At 39.1% G+C, this 17,771-nt stretch overlaps 1 protein-coding gene across 1 annotated transcript; it reads right to left on the reverse strand.

Annotated features, from left to right (window-relative positions):
• Positions 1 to 2,778: 2,778 nt before the first annotated feature.
• On the reverse strand, positions 2,779 to 4,812 carry LOC141322104 (uncharacterized). The gene has a single exon (XM_073833410.1). It carries the CDS (start codon positions 4,510 to 4,512, stop codon positions 2,779 to 2,781), a length of 1,734 nt encoding a protein of 577 aa, XP_073689511.1. The 5' UTR covers positions 4,513 to 4,812.
• Positions 4,813 to 17,771: the final 12,959 nt, after the last annotated feature.

A 17,771-nucleotide genomic window follows, 5' to 3' on the forward strand; every position in this document is an offset into this window, starting at 1 on the left:
AGTATTAATGCATTAGAGCATGTAGCTTGATCGGAATCGTAAAGAGACATTAATTTACAAGGCAGAATCAGAACCTCATGTAATTAATTTACAAGGCAGAATCAGAACCTCATGTAATTTGTGCACAAGAGTTTTATTAATTAAGGACTAACACATGACTAATCAACAAACAAACATACAATCACTCATACATGGAGGAAGGGCAAGTCAGATTGGATAAATGGAGCCATTAGAGAAACAAGAAAAATTACTCTATGAGAAGAGTCACTTAACCACCTGAATGAAACCATCAGTGCCGTTTTACAAAGGCGTTAACAAATTAAACAAATGTTTGTTTAGTTAAATGTATGATACTTGCATTGCCTTGGTCGTTGACGAGTGTTTGGATGTAGTCTTAGATGAAAGTCTTGATGGTTTCAAGGTCTTGGACTTGGGATCACATTTTTATGGGTTTAAGGAGCGATGAATTTCAAAGGTGTCCTGGCTCTGTGGTGATTGGGAGTTTCTTTCAAGGTGGAAAGTGAAGAAGAATGATGAGCTGAGAGAGAGAGAGACCCAGCTGAAATCCTGTGATCTTTGGGGAATGAAAAGACAAGACTGCAGGGCCTGGCGCAGGCTTGGGGTTCTGGAAAGTTCTAGCTCATTTTCCTCATCTTCCTAGGAGTTTAAGGCCTCCCAAGCGCAGAAGCATCGACTCTGGGACTTATCAACCAGAAGTAGGGCTGTAATCAACCAAAGAAAATCTTGGTCGACTGAAGTCCAGAAACTTTTGACTAAAAATCGACTAAAAATTACGTTGTGGAGGAAAAAAAAACGTACATTACATTAATTAGATACATACTGTGCTCAGTACTTGGTAGCCTTGTTGTCTGCCTAAATTAATTATAAATAAACATAAAAAACGTATAGGCTTTTTGCAGTATATTTAATCGTTTTTTACCTAATTATTTTGCACTGAAATGAGTCTGACACGCGAGTCTGTCGTCTCTGACAGCGGTGCATCACGTGCACCTGCGCAATATCATAGCCTGTGATTTCTGAAAACAGTACTATGTTGTCAACTAGTGATATCACAAGAACTTTTGAGGAATATGCAACATAATTTAGAAAATTATTTTTGTCATATGTTATAAGTATAACTGTCAGACACTATCATTTCAGCCGCTCTGCGCAGCTCGCACAGAGCGAGGCTGAACATTAGAGCTCAGCTACGCGGCTGAGACACGATTGAATAGACTTAACAATTCCTTCCGTGATATTATTTTTCCGTTTGGATGAGAGGCCGTTCACATGTCGCGCCTAAAAACGCGTGGAAAACGCTAGGCGCGATGCTTTCTTCCTTGTCAACAAAGCGCTCGGGCGCTTCTATTAGCGTCAAAATAATGGAGGCTTGACAAATCATAAAGTTCAGAAAATCCTTGGACCACAATGATGAGCTGTTTCTGCTGAGGTTTCAATGTAACGGAAAAACGTGAGGAAGCTGATGAAGCGGAAAAAACGAGCGCGTCGCACCGCGTGCGCGTCGCGACCGCGTCACTTCCATTATGCGCGCGCAAGGCGCGCATCTATATTTGAAATAACGAACTTGATCGCGCAAAAGACGCTACATGTGAACGGCCCCAAAAGCCTACTTATCTGTCTCTCTTCTCCAGTGGGTTGGGCTAATCCAAAAAAGTGAAAACAATGGGGGTGTTCTGAAAACAGACTGTTCCCTGTGAAACAAGGGTGCTCTGAAAACACCCCCATTAGCAATTAGTGCTTTCCACCTGATGAAATAAGCACGGCCAAACTGATGAAATGAGCACGGCAAAAAAATCGACCAATCAGAATTTTGGTCGAACCAGACCGCATCGACCAATTAATCAACTAATCGACTGGGACGTTACAGCCCTAACCAGAAGATGGCAAGGTGATGAGACACGGGACTAAAAGAACTGAGACAAGCCAGGAGAATTGAGGCGAGTCACTGTGTGAAGCCTTTATCTCTTTTGGGGGTTACAGTCAGGAGATAAAGGTAATTGGGAGGCCAGGGTAATTGATAATTGGGAGGCTAGAGAGCCAATGGTGACTTTTGCTTTTGGAGGGAAAGTTTACAACTCTTTGTCTGTAAGCATGGTATTTGCATATGTATTGGGATTGGTTGTTCATGCAAAAACTACTAAAGATTCTTAAAACACTAATATGTTGCATAGGTATCAAAAGATAACATACACCTTTTAAATCATCCACAAATTCAATGAGACCAAACATCTTATATGTGATGTTATACTACATAGTGATCATAACACATGCATAAAAACATTTTACAATACAAAAGACAAAATAAATGAACAGTAATAATATACACAATGATCTGAGGATATGTGTGTTCGTTCACAGAAAGTTTTTTTTTTAAGAATTAATGAAAGAAGTCAGTTCCTATGGCAGTATGTGTCCTTTTTAGAGTATTAGTTGGGGAAAGTTCTCTCCACATTCTTTTGAGTAATAAAGTTTATTTGGTCTGGCAGAGGAGTCCTGGTTGCCATAGTAAGACCATTTGTAGACATTATGGCAGCCAGTGTTGTAGATTGGGTGAGGGGGGTCTGTGATCATTTGTTAATCTAATAAAAAAAAAAAAAAATGATTTGGTAAATCTAATGAACAACTGTGTCTGATTGGTCCGGACCCTACATTGTTTTTTTTCGAGCAACAAAGAATGTCGGTTTGTAGAGTAATTTACAACAGCTTCAGATGTGGCTCAAACAATCAGAATCAAGGACCAAAACTGTTTTATACATTTTAGTTGAAACTCTTTTCGGATCTGTCAGCCTTCTCTCTATTGTGAATTTTAATGTGCCTGTTAAGATTTTCTTTTAGAGTGAAACACTTTCCACACTGTTGGCAGATAAAAAGGCTCTCTCTATTGTGGATATTCATGTGCTTGTCAAGGTTTCCTCGTTTACTGAAACTCTTTCCACATTGATTGCATGTGTAAGGCTTCTCTCCAGGGTGAACTCTCAGGTGGACTCTAAGGTTTCCAGGATTACTGAAACTTCTTCCACACTGATGGCATGTGAAAGAGTTATCTCCTGTGTGAATTCTCATGTGAGTTTCAAGGTTTACTTTTCGAGTGAAACTCTTTCCACACTGTTGGCAGATGAAACGCTTCTGTCCAGTGTGAATTTTCATGTGAACTTTAAGGTTTGTATTTTGAATGAAACTCTTTCCACACTGTTGGCAGATGAAACGCCTCTCTCCAGTGTGAATTTTCATGTGGTCTTTAAGGGTTCCTTGTTGAATGAAACTCTTTCCACACTGTTGGCAGATGAAAGACTTCTCTCCTGTGTGAATTTTCATGTGGACTTTAAGGTTTGTATTTTGAATGAAACTCTTTCCACACTGTTGGCAGATGAAAGATTTCTCTCCTGTGTGAATTTTCATGTGGACTTTAAGGTTTCCTTTGAGACTGAAACTCCTTCCACACTGTTGACAGATGAAACGCCTCTCTCCAGTGTGAATTTTCTTGTGAACTTGAAATTCTCCTTGTTCACTGAAACTCTTTCCACACTGTTGGCAGATGAAAGATTTCTCTTCTGTGTGAATTTTCATGTGGACTTTAAGGTTTGTATTCTGAATGAAACTCTTTCCACACTGTTGGCAGATGAAAGGCTTCTCTCCTGTGTGAATTTTCATGTGGACTTTATGGTTTCCTTTGAGACTGAAACTCTTTCCACACTGTTGGCAGACGAAAGATTTCTCTCCTGTGTGAATTTTCATGTGGACTTTAAGGTTTGCTTTTCGAGTGAAACTCTTTCCACACTGTTGACAGATGAAAGGCTTCTCTCCAGTGTGAATTTTCTTGTGGACTTGAAATTCTCCTTGTTCACTGAAACTCTTTCCACACTGTTGGCAGATGAAATGCTTCTCTCCTGTGTGAATTTTCATGTGGACTTTAAGGTTTCCTTTGAGACTGAAACTCTTTCCACACTGTTGGCAGACGAAAGATTTCTCTCCAGTGTGAATTTTCATGTGGACTTTAAGGTTTCCTTTGAGACTGAAACTCCTTCCACACTGTTGACAGATGAAACGCCTCTCTCCAGTGTGAATTTTCTTGTGAACTTGAAATTCTCCTTGTTCACTGAAACTCTTTCCACACTGTTGGCAGATGAAAGATTTCTCTTCTGTGTGAATTTTCATGTGGACTTTAAGGTTTGTATTCTGAATGAAACTCTTTCCACACTGTTGGCAGATGAAAGATTTCTCTCCTGTGTGAATTTTCATGTGGACTTTAAGGTTTCCTTTGAGACTGAAACTCTTTCCACACTGTTGGCAGACGAAAGATTTCTCTCCTGTGTGAATTTTCATGTGGACTTTAAGGTTTGCTTTTCGAGTGAAACTCTTTCCACACTGTTGACAGATGAAAGGCTTCTCTCCAGTGTGAATTTTCTTGTGGACTTGAAATTCTCCTTGTTCACTGAAACTCTTTCCACACTGTTGGCAGATGAAATGCTTCTCTCCTGTGTGAATTTTCATGTGGACTTTAAGGTTTCCTTTGAGACTGAAACTCTTTCCACACTGTTGGCAGATGAAACACCTCTCTCCAGTGTGAATTTTCTTGTGGACTTTAAATTCTCCTTGTTCATTGAAACTCTTTCCACGCTGAAAGCAAGTGAAAAAAAAAACTCCTAGTTCTTGCCTTTTTAGCTCTTTTTTGTGTAAATGTATTTTCTGACTGTAAGGAACAAAATGATGTTTTTCCAGTTATGAAAACATGAAGATTCTCAAACTGATCTTTCTCTTCAGTTTCATTCAGATCTTCTCTCTCCTCTTTCAGTGCTGTTGGGCCTAAGGTGGGAAAACAAAGAAATAAAAGTTAACCCCACTTTAATGCCACAAAGCAGGTAACACCAAAACATGTAGATACTGTATGTAATGCATGTATGCTAGATCTCATATGGTGTCCAAACCAGATCATAGTCGGATGGTGTCCTATAGAGTTAAAGCTGGCTGCTATACAATTTATTCAATCTAATAATAGTTTAGGAAACCTAGATATAGACTGATCTCAATTATGACGTACCATTTTTTTCTTCTAGGGGATCAAATGCAACAAATATAAGAAATGCAAGGAAAATGGACAAACTCCCCACTCAACCGTAAGATGAAAAATTCATCACACAATAATTCTTTCTGAGGTTTTAATAAGGGGGCAATGATGTTAGCCAATCATAAAAATGGGCTGTTACAGCGAGTCCCAACCACGTTCCTGGAGCCCCTCAACACTGCATGTTTCTCTAATTAAATGATTAATTACCTGGTTCAAGTGTGTTTGATCAGGGTCAGAGCTAAACTTTGAAGGATGGTAAATCTTTAAGAACAGGTTTGTGCACCCCTGCACTAAAATGGGGGTGTGAGACAAAAGAGAGATGCAAAATGTGCAGTGTTTGGGGGCAAGGCCGCCTTAATGCACGGGCTTACCTGGGCTGAAGCCCAGGGGCCTCGCAAGTTTAGGGGCCTCCGATGGTCGTTTTTTTTTTTTTTTTTTTTTTTTTCTCGTGTTCAAGGCTCTAAAGCTATTATCTGAATGTCTATATAGTTGCTTACAATGTTAGTCAGTCAGACTGACAGCTCCCCCGTGACAGGTGAAGTGACATGTGACAGCCCACCACCAGGGGTGGTCTCCCTTTCCTGCGCTACTGGGTGTGTCCGTGTCATTAATTTAGTCGGAAGTTTGAGAGCGGTGATCAAAATAAAAAATGAGTCGGAAGTTTGAGAGCGGTGCCCAGAAAAGAAAAAACCTTATTAAGAAGGAGTTGCGCGAAAAATCTCTGCTAAAGAGCATCCCAAAGCTCACCGGATTTTTTAAACCAGCCTCTAGTGCTACTGAAGATGCATCCAGCACTGGAGAAACATCGCTTCACACACCGGAGGGAGCGGAGGAGGTGCAGGCCGCGACCGCCGCGCAGGTCTTATCAGTTAACAGTTCTTGCTGTTATCAGTTATATCAGTTTTTCATAATAGTGTTTAAAATCACACATTTTGGTTTTCGTCAACGTAAGTTGCTTTGTTGATAAATAAAGTGTCTTGTGTTTATGCTCAAGAGGGCTCAGTGATATTTTAATAACAATATTATGGTGTTTTCTGGCTCAAAGAAGGAAAACTCACATTGTTGCCAGGTCTTGAAAGAAACTAATGCATTTTATGATGTAGATTACACCATTTTAAAACGAGACTAAATTGAGTGGATGGCGGGGGGATTTGGGGGGCCTACAAAACCTCTCAGCCCCGGGGCCTCCCATTAGGTTAAGGCGGCTTTGTTTGGGGGCCTCCAGGAACGTGGTTGGAAACCACTGGTCTGTTACACTGACCTTTTAAATGGAAAATGCCCCATAACTTACTGTAAAAAACAAACAAACAAATAAAAAAAAACACATCACATCAGAACATATCCTTTAAAAGATAACAGGCAATATTTTTACACCAATTGAATGTGAAGTGAGATGTGGTGAATTTGTGCTCTACATCTAATCCATCCAAGTGTCCGCGCACGCTCACACACACACACACACACACACACACACACACACAAACAACTGTGTTTATTGTTTTGTGCCCAAGATTTAATGATGTTGTTTTAAAATATATATTTAAAAAAATTACAAATCTAAAATGAGTCTTTAAGGAACTAAATTAAAAATGAAATAATAGAAAACAGCCTACATTTTAACTGGAAATACATTTACTCATTTGAGCTAGTAATTAAGACTGTATTAGTCAGCTTACATTTTATTTTCATTTACTGCTATGATAAAAAATAACTTACATTTAGGATTATAATTGTACATGTGTCACATTTTATGACCAAAAACACATATTTTAGCAAAATGTCTACTTTTCCCAGAATTATTGAGCTACTACTATATTGTGCTCAGTCTGTTTAGCGTGCAGCAGTTTACTAGTGTACTACTCATTTACTTGTGTAAACCTCATCCACTCCTGACAGTAAACTTAATGTTTGCATGACTCTCTAACATTCACAGATGAAGAATATGCCCTGAGGAAAACACAACATCTCAAATGTATTAAACAATACAAATAGATCCAAAAACCATCATTAAGGACTGCTTAAAAACAAGTGTGCACATCAAATTGCCTTCACTCACTGAACCAGGATCACATTAGTGAGATTGTGTGACCTTAAATGGTCATTTATGGTACCACTTTAACCCAGACTGATTTGTTATTTTATCTCAAGTCAGGTTTTGGACTTTAATCCCAGCTTTTCTTAGACTCTTTTGGAAACAGCCCCCAGAGCTTGACATAACATGACATAAATTGAGTTGAGGTTAGGAGACACTGCCAACTAAACCATAAGGGCAGTCATGATTGGAGCTCCAGGGAGAAGCTTGCATACAGAAGCATAATACACCTGGTATGGACCCAGATGTTTTCTTTGGGAGCGGCGTGCTAATTGGAGACCCTCTAGAGCAGGGGTGGCGAATGGCAGTCCAGAAGAGCCACAGACCTGCAGAGTTTTGCTTCAATCCTTAATCAAACACACCTGAACAACATAATCAAGATCTGAAGGATTACTAGAAAGCTACAGGCAGGTGAGTTTTAATTAGGGTTGGAGCTGAAATCTGCAGGACGGTGGCTCTCCAGGACCGGAGTTCGTCCTTGAGTAAGGTGAATTTAAAGTTTTCTGACATTTCAGTGTGGATAAGAACCTTTTGAAAAATGCTTGAAAACACTAGTGTGGATGGACAATATTTTAAAACAAAAAGGCTGTTTTCAATTGTATGCGGATTCATTTAGATGTAACCTGGCTGTTTTATGGTTTTAATATTAGAAGCAAATATTGGGTTTATATATATATATATATATATATATATATATATATATATATATATATATATACACACACACACACACACAGTGTTTAGGTTAATTATTAATGCATGACGTCATAACAAATGCACACTTTGAAAGCAAGATATTCATTGTTAGTATTTGTCATGTGATCTGAACACTTCTGTTGAATGTCTCCATTTCTGCAATCCTGTGACATTATTCATAAATAAAAATTCATTTCAGCTTTGAGAATAAAAAAACAACCTGTTTGTGTCTCAGTATCTTCATGTTTGACTCTGAATGCCTCTTCAATGTCTTCACTCTCCTCTTTAATACATGGATCTCTGTTGATCCTCCAGGAGTTTTTTTTCTGTGTGTTTGAACACTTTGTCCTGTTTAAGATGAGAATAATTAATAGAAAGAAAAATGCATGCAAACTAAATCTCTATCTGCTTCTCAATCAGCTCCTGGTTCACTAGTCAGTTCACTAGTAAGACAGCAGAGAGTTAATAGACTTGATTAAAAATATATACAAATTACACAGGACGTTCATATTTAGGCAGGCTATTTTTTAATTACATTTGGTATTCAATTATTTGTTCATATCTAATATATTACACGTTCATGAAATCATTCTCGGTTGTGATTCACTCGTTTGTGTTTGTTGTTGTGGTTTGTAGTCCGCGTGCCGCTGATTCGAGTCACTGAATCATTTCACAAATGATTTGATTCAAATGATTCGGATTCTCAGTTTCTCTCATCATTCTTATCATCACACGATTGATTCATGATAGAGAGAGCGAAATGAGACGCACCTTCTCTGTTACTAAAGGCTAACGTTTTGTTTAACTAAATAAGTATCTAAATCACTAAATGAAGCATTGCAACGTTACATTTAACAATACTGCATTTATTTTACATAGTTTGAAAAAAAAAACGCTTTAATTGATGGAACAGTTTGCATTATATAAAACCACAAAACTACAAACCTTTTTCAGATGAATCACAACAGATGAGGAGCGCTGCGCGTCTTAAAGACGTCACATCATCAGAGCAAAATAAAAGTCCCATTGGTGCACTCTTCTCTAGAATCACAGACACATCATAGAAATGTTGTATATAGAATAGAATATGATGCTTTTCCAAAGTTATTAACATTGTAAATCTAGGAATACTTTTGTCTATTTATTTATTTTTTCATTTAATGTACATTTAAAACACTATACTTTATTTTTTTTATACATTGCCATTAAGTTCACATTAAACTAGTTAATGCGGCTGCGTAACTTACAAAGAGGGTGTGATGGCAAATTTGATCTATCACTCTTTTGACTATTGTAATCAATCTCTTGCTATTTTGTTTGTTTTTGTATTTATTCCTCTTTTGGACAGTCATTGAAACACTGTCAGGGATTTTATTTTTCTTTTGCTATTGGGGCAAATGAGGACGCAAAAATATATTTGTGGCAGTTTCCATTTACCACTAAAGAAGTTAACAAAACTATGACTATTTAATTTTTAGAGAACCCCGTAAATGTAAAAAAGGATCTATATACAAAGTCACATTATAAAAAAAGTTCATGTAAATTTCTGCATTAATTTAGGATAAAGAAAAACAGACAAGAGAGACGCATGAGTAAAAAGCCATGTGGTATTCTACTAATTTATTTTCATATAAAAACAGCTGAAATTATATCATGTTTATTAGCAACACAGCACGTGAGTGTGATAACGTGATATCCGTCTTTGATCTCATTTGAGATGCGCCTCGACTGAAATATAGGTGAGAGCAGGCGGCTGAAATGAGGAGAGGAGTGAAATAAGAGCAGTGAAGACAGTTCTGAGCTCTGGTTCATATTAGATCACCTGTAATAAATCAGGTGGATTATCTGGATTATTCTGTAAACAGCTCCGTTCTTGTGATGGACTGGTTATACCAGTGTTTCCCTACTCCAGTCCTTGACCCATTGCATATTTTGTATCTGGAGTTGGGAAATGCTGGGTTAAACAATAAGTTACTTGGATGTAATCTTCAGGGCTGGTTATATCAGTGTTTCCCTATTCCAGTCGTCAGCCCACCGCATATTTTGTATCTGGAGTTGGGAAACGCTGGGTGTAATCTTCAGGTGTTTTGTAGAGAGAGAGTCTGTGGACGCTGTTACTGGGAGATTGAGTGGAGTGGGATGTTTGGTGTGGAGATATCAGTCTCATATAAGAGCATCAGCAGGAAAGGAGAGGGTGATGAGTGTGTGTTTGGACGTAAGGATCAATCCTGAAGTTTGTTCTGCTCTCCCTCTAGATACTCATTTGTTCATAATAACAGATGGGCTGAACTGTCTGTAGTGTCCAGCCATAGAATAGGAGTGTATGTGGATGAGAGTGAACTCTGTCCTTCTCCAGCGTCTCTGACACAATGAGCCTCATCCACACAGTCCACACCACATTCACTCAGACGCTCTATCCTGGGGTTATGCATTTATTGGATCTTCAGTGAAACTGTGTTGATGAATGAGAATAGATTCTAGACATTGCTGTGTAATTTCTCTGTATGTCTGCACTGCAGTAATATATGTATATTTGCACTGTCTGTACTTTTTTTCTGCACTGGAAGCTCTTGTCGCTAAAACGAATTCCTTACTTGGCAATGAAGCTCTTTCTGATCTTGAAAAAAAAAAAGATTCTACTCATAACTTGTTTTTTGTGATATGCCCATGTTCACAGTTGTGTATTACAATCACACAGCTCACTGTCTTCAGTACAACAAACTTTAGGTATGGAGGATAACGTGGAATACTTACACTAGTCTCTGTGTGGCGTGGCATTGTGTTTTTTAAGGAATTAAGTATTTTTAAGAAGCCAGATCTGCTTTACTGTAGTAGTTGAATCTCCACTGCAGCTCAGCTTGGGCTTCAGCAGTCAGCTGTACTGGGTACTTCATGAAGTCATTTGTTTCTTCACCTTTGAAATGAAAATGTTTGAGGAATTAATATGTATATATACCTGTATCAGTAATCCATAAAAGTAAGGAAGATCAAATAAAATGAACTTTTGCATGAAGGTTTGTGAGAAACGGAAAAGTTGCAACTATACAGCCTTTATCTTACCATTTTTGACAACAGTTTTTTTTTTGGTGGGTCACACTGTGGCCTCAGAGCTTCTCCCTTGCTGACAAAGAAAGGGCTAAATAAATAAATGTCATCGTAAATAAGTCAGGAAATAAATAAATGTAAGAATATATAAATAAATAAAAATTAAGTAAATTAACATGGAAAGAAACACTTGTGGACATAAACGCTGTCATAAATTAATGAATCAATACATTTTGGAAAAATATAATAATACATAAGTAATTAAAATTATAAATATTACCATTTGTAAATATTTGTAGAATAATATTTTTCTAATTTCTTTATATATATTTTAATACGTATGTCACCAAGAATAAAACTCTTTATACAACTGACATAAGTTTTATTATTCATATGTGTTTCCCTGTAAATATCTATGCACTTTTTGGATTGTAGACAGCGTCTGAACAGGACTTTTATTTTTGATCTGGTGATGTGACGTCATAAGGCTGCACCGCGCTCCTGCATCAGTGTAGCAGTGCAGTGCTTTCAGTTAAAGCAGGGTAAAGAGTATAAGGTTTGTAGTCTTAATTATTTTAGTGATGGGAAAATGAAGCTTTTCGAAGCACCGAGGCTTTCCCCTCAACTGTACACACAGAAAAATAGGGGTTTAAAACTGTACCTTTAGGAGTACAACAGCTTGTCGCTGGAGCAGTACCCTTAAAAGGACATCTTTGTACCTTTTTTATCCCTATAGGGTACATATTAGTACCTTAGAATAGTAATATGTACCCTTTAGGTATTAATATGTACCTATTAGGGGTAAAAAAGGTACAAAGATGTCCTTTTAAGGGTACTGCTCCAGCGACAAGCTGTTGTACTCCTAAAGGTACAGTTTTAAACCCCTATTTTTCTGTGTGTATCGTAAAAAGGTTCGTTACTCGAAGCTTTTCAACATGTTGCACACTAATGACATCTTGTGGACAAAGGTGGGAAAAGCTGCTGTCGCGTCCCAGATCTTAAAGCGATTTTGGACAGTTTCATTAAACACATCTATTTGTGCTATGTCAGAAAAACAGTAATTTTACTCGAATTGATCTGTAAATAAACGTTTTAATAAAATTATAAGTATAAGCATGGTTCATGTAGGCATATATGTTCAAAGTAAATTAAGAATAATTTTGACTAATATTATACTAGTGCACTGACTACTGAACTAGAGCTGATTGAGATTTATTTTCTTTTTTTTTTCCTGATAATTATTGTCATCTTAAACAGGAAAAAGTTTCCAAACAGAAAAAAACTCCTGGTGGAGCAACTGAGATCAATGTGACACACTATTATAAAGATGGCGTTTATTAAAGAGGAGAGTGAAGACATGAAGATTGAAGAAACATTCAGAGACAAACATGAAGACACTGAGGAACAAACAGGTTGGTTTTCATTCTCAAAGCTGAACTATCCTATTCTAAATTAATTTAAAGTTTTTCTAAACTGTCTACTTTCCTGCAAATTTTAGGTTAATATTTTTCTTAAAGTTCTCTTAAAGACCATTTTTTACTTTTATTTAAAAACAGCATTTAAAGAATTGTGTCATTTAATATTTAAATGTTAATGTTCACCGCTAGGATTGAGTAATATTTTTCATGTGAAACAGGTTCATAATAGTTTGTGCATGTGGTCTTGCTCTAATGTAATGATGACGTATGTGAAATAAAGTCTGGCGACAGCCGTCACTTTCACTCAACTTGTTTGATTAATTGTCAGAATCAGGTGCGTTAACTAAGAGAGGCATGCAAAATATGCAGAGCGGGTTGAGCTTGAGGACTGGAATTGAGAACCACTGGCTTATAGCATATAGGATATAGTTATATGTTAGTTTTGACACTTTACATGTTTGAATGTTTTGAAATCTGTTGCTTCGTGCCATTAAACTGGGGTTAACTTGTACTTGTCTTTAGACCTGATGGCACTGAAAGAGGAGAGTCAAGTACTGAATGAAACGGAAGAGAAAGATCATGATTTCATAAATGAAGAAAAATCTTTTAGTTGTTCACAGACTGAAACGACTTCCTTAAGAAAAATATATCGAAAGACGGGAAGAAGTTATTTCACCTGCCATCAGTGTGGAAAGTGTTTCAATCGAATAGAAAGCATTACAAGACACATGAGAGTTCACACTGGAGAGAAGCCTTTTACATGCAAACAATGTGGAAGAAGTTTCAACCAAAAAGTAAACCTTGACAAACATATGAGAATTCACACACTGGAGAGAAGCCTTTCACCTGCCCTCAGTGTGGAAAGAGGTTTACCTATAAACAATGCCTTGAAGACCACTTACGAATTCACACTGGAGAAAAGCCTTTCACCTGCAAACAATATGGAAGAAGTTTCAACCAAAAGGGAAACCTTGACAGACACTTGAGTGTTCACACTGGAGAGAAGCCCTACACCTACCAACAGTGTGGAAGAAGTTTTAACCGGAAAGGAAACCTTGATTGCCACATGACCGTTCACACTGGAGAGAGCCTTTTCACCTGCCAACAGTGTGGAGTAAGTTTCACTCAAAAGGAAAGCTTTAAAAGACACATGAGAATTCACAGTGGAGATCAGCCTTATATGTGTGATCAGTGTGGAATGAGTTTTGATCAACATGAAAACTTTGAAGTCCACAAGAGAACTCACATAGAGAAACTGCACCAGAGCTACATGACTGAAGGTGTAGCGGCCCCTTTGGCATCCGAAATATAAGGCAGAGAGTTTTGACGGGTGTTTGCAGTTTTATTAAGCCTTGGTGCAATAAACTTAAATAATGCCGCGATTATTTTACTTCTTTACATCACAGCACTTCAATGCACCACGCTCAAGCTTATCCATGCTGCATCTGTTATCACCGTAAAACTATACAAAAGAAACATAACAGAAATTAAACTTCAGCAGTAGGTTTGCAATATGTGACAATATAAACTTACAGCATTAAACAGCGTGGTGCACTCAAACAGGATTACGTTTCCACAAAATAAGAAGAAAACACAACAGCATGAAATGCATTATAAATTTAACATACCTCGTCCCGCTATTGCCAAGGAAAAGGGGAGCTAAACACAATTGCACGTTATAATAAACTTTAAATGCTGCTCTGAAGTGAACGCTATACAACGCACATGAGACCTTTCTTCTCTTGTACTGCAGCTCTAACCTTAAGTTCCCTTGCGCCCTCTAGTGACGCCTTAAAATAAAACAACAAGGGGCAAGTGGTCATTACACTCCCACCAATCATGTTGATAGATTTAACATACAAAAAAGAACATTGAATAAATCATACATGATTTCAATCTGAATGACCATTGCATTAGAATATATAACGCATCGATAAACCACTCTTTTGAAGATGTCTGATGCAGGAGTGTCACCCTTTTAATGAATCACTCACTCTCAAGCAGGACCACCAGTTTCTGAATTGGTCTCTCAATAATAGTAGGCTTGGAGTGCTGCTCTTGTTTACTTTTTGGCTTTTGTTCACCTATCTGAATCTTAACTCTTCGAACTAAACCATCAGTTCCCTGAGTGACTTCAACGACTCTACCTAATTGCCAGCGGTTTCTTGGCAGCATGTCCTCCTTTATAATGACTATGTCATTGACACTAAGGTTTCGCCGCGGCACGTGCCACTTCTGCCTTGTGGAGATGTTTAAGAGATATTCTCTTTTCCAGCGGCTCCAGAACTGCTCAATTAGGTATTGAACCCTACGCCACCTCTTTGAAGCATACATATCCTCTCTTTGAAATTTCCCAGGAGGAGGAAGAGCAATTTTGGACTTCATCAGAATGAGATGGTTTGGGGTTAAAGGTTCCAGAGACTTGGGATCATTTATTCCATCTATCGTCAATGGCCTACTGTTGATGATAGCCATTGCCTCATAAAACAGTGTTCTCAAAGATGAATCATCGAGTCTACCTGGACATTGAGAAAGCGTGGCATTCAGCACACCTCGCACGGACCGTATTTGGCGCTCCCAGACCCCTCCTGTGTGACTCGCTGAGGGAGCATTGAAGATGAATTCACATTGGTTTTCATTAAGAAACAACTCTAGACTCTTGACATCACATTCAGAGAGAGCATTTCTGAGCTCATTTCTAGCTCCAACGAAATTTGTCCCGCAGTCACAGAAGAGTTGACGAACAGCTCCTCTTAGACTAATGAAGCATCTCAGGGCATTGATAAATGCGTCGGTTGACAGATCTTCAAGCATTTCGATGTGAACCGCTCGTGATGAAAGGCAGGTGAAAATGATTCCATACCTCTTATACTCCTTCCGCAACCTCTTTACACTAAACGGACCAAAGCAATCCATGCCCACGTAGAGGAAAGGCGCAGAGGCTTCAACCCGCTCCTTAGGCAGCTCAGCCATTTGTTGCTGCTCTGTTGGCCGTCGCAATTTACGGCAACGAACACATCCATGAATCAATTTAGCAACCGATCTACTGCCGCCAACAACCCAAAATCCACTTGCTCTGAGCTCCATGAGTGTCAGATACCTTCCTTGATGACAGACCTTGGCGTGATAGTGACCCAGAATAAGTTTAACTATGTGGCTGTCCTTTGGCAGGATCACTGGGTGTTTTACCTCTTCGCTCAGAGATGACTGTCTTAATCTACCTCCTACACGAAGAAGACCTCCCTTTATGATGGGATTGAAAGGAAAAAGTGCACTGGAGTTCTGAAGAACATTTCCTCCTTGAATCACCTTCATCTCTTGGGGGAAAGCTTGCTGTTGGACGAGCTTAATTACAGCCTCAGAAGCCCTTTCGCATTCTTCCACAGTGACAATATCATTGCGGTACCTTTGTTTTGAACCCATCCTCTTTATTCTAGCGACAACCTTAACAAGTGTTCTCCAAGAAGAAAAGCGATTGAATCGGCTAAGGAAGTCCGAACCATCACTGACTTTAGTTGCGAAGGTTTGGGTTAATCTGACCTCGGGATCTCCCACAAGTAAATCATTTGAGGGGTGAGGTGTTGAACAAACCTCTGGTTCCCACAGGAATTCTGGTCCTGAAAGCCAGAACGTTGACAATATGTCTGAAGCGTAAAGGCCTCTGGAGGCATGATCAGCGGGATTCTTAGATGTGTTGACATAATACCACTGGCTTACATCCGTGATTGTCCTGATTAACTGTACACGATTTGCAACAAACACGTGAAATCTGGATGCTTCGTTTTTAACATATGCCAACACAACCTGGGAGTCAGTCCAAAAGAATTCCTGATCGATCTTCATCTCTAGTTCGGTCTTTAACATAGCACTCATTCTAGCTGAAACTACAGCAGCAGACAATTCCAATCTTGGAATACTTAGAATCTTTGTGGGTGCAACCCTTGCCTTGGCCATCACTAGACTGCAGTGTACGTCATTCTTGTCATTTTTGAACCTAAGGTAAGAGCATGCACCATACCCTACATTACTCGCGTCTGAGAAGTGGTGTAATTCTACCCTAATGATGGTACCAAAGGATGGCGGGTGGTAACATCTTGGAATGCTAATGTCCTTCAGCTTCTGAAGACTACTTTTCCACTTCTCCCACCCTGGGATTATGTCCTCTGGAAGGGGCTCATCCCAACTGATGTTTCTACGACAGAGCTCCTGAAGAATTATCTTTCCTTTCAGAAGAAAAGGGGAAACGAACCCGAGAGGATCATACAAAGAAGCAGTAACCGACAGGATTCCACGACGAGTTAAAGGGTGATCTTTCATTTTGACGTCGAATCGAAACGTATCGTCTTCCACAGCCCATTGAATGCCAAGAACACATCCTGTTGCTCCAGGATTGAGATTGAGTGGTCTGGTGGGCATTGCCCATTCAGATGGATCTACACAATGTAAGGCTTCTGCTTCATTTGATCTGAACTTATGAAGATGTAAGCCTCCACGCTTGCATAATGCTTGGGCTTCAATGATTAGCTTCTCAGCTTCCTGAATCGAAGGAACCGACATCAAGCCATCATCCACGTAGAAGTTTTTCTGAATGAATGATGAAGCTGAAGGATACTCTGACTTGTGTTGCTCTGCCAAGTACTTAAAGCCAAAATTGGCGCATCCAGGAGACGAAGCCGCGCCAAAAAGATGCACAGCCATTCTGTATTCTTGCGGTTCACTTCCCAGATCCCCTTCTTCCCACCATAAGAACCTCAGGTAATTTCTTTCCTCAGGGGGAACAAAGAATTGATGAAACATCTTTTCGATGTCGCATGTCACAGCAACGGTTTCTCTCCTAAAACGGCTAAGGACTCCCACCAGAGAGTTAATCAAGTCTGGGCCAGTAAGAAGTGTGTCATTTAGGGAAACACCGCAAAACTTTGCAGAGCAATCGAAAACCACCCTCAACTTGTCTGGCCTTTGAGGGTGTAGAACTCCGTGATGGGGTATGTACCATGCTATTTCTTCCTCAGAAAGCGTAGGAGCTGGTTCTGCTTCTCCCTTGTTGAACATTTCTTCCATGAAGGTTTTGTAACGTTCATAATACTGTTGGTTGTTCTTCAGTCTTTTCTTTAGGTGTTGCAGTCTTGCCATTGCAAGCTTCTTGTTGTTGGGCAGCAAAGGAGCGCTGCAACTCTTGAAGGGAAGGGGCAGCTGATAATGTCCATCCTCTTTGTGCTGAACGTTATCACTGAGAAGACGTATGAACCGAATGTCTTCTTGAGACACGTGTTTGTCCTCAGGATGCCTTTCATTGAAGTCTGACTCTAACACCTTTAGGACATCGTTCGCAGATGGGACTAACACTTCCTTCACTGAAACTCGATGCACAAAACTTTGATTACCTTGTCTGTCGAGATGAGGATTACAAAGGCCTATGATGCTCCATCCAATA

This window comes from Garra rufa, chromosome 1 (genome assembly GCF_049309525.1).
Source record: "Garra rufa chromosome 1, GarRuf1.0, whole genome shotgun sequence".
Taxonomy (NCBI): Eukaryota; Metazoa; Chordata; class Actinopteri; order Cypriniformes; family Cyprinidae; genus Garra; species Garra rufa.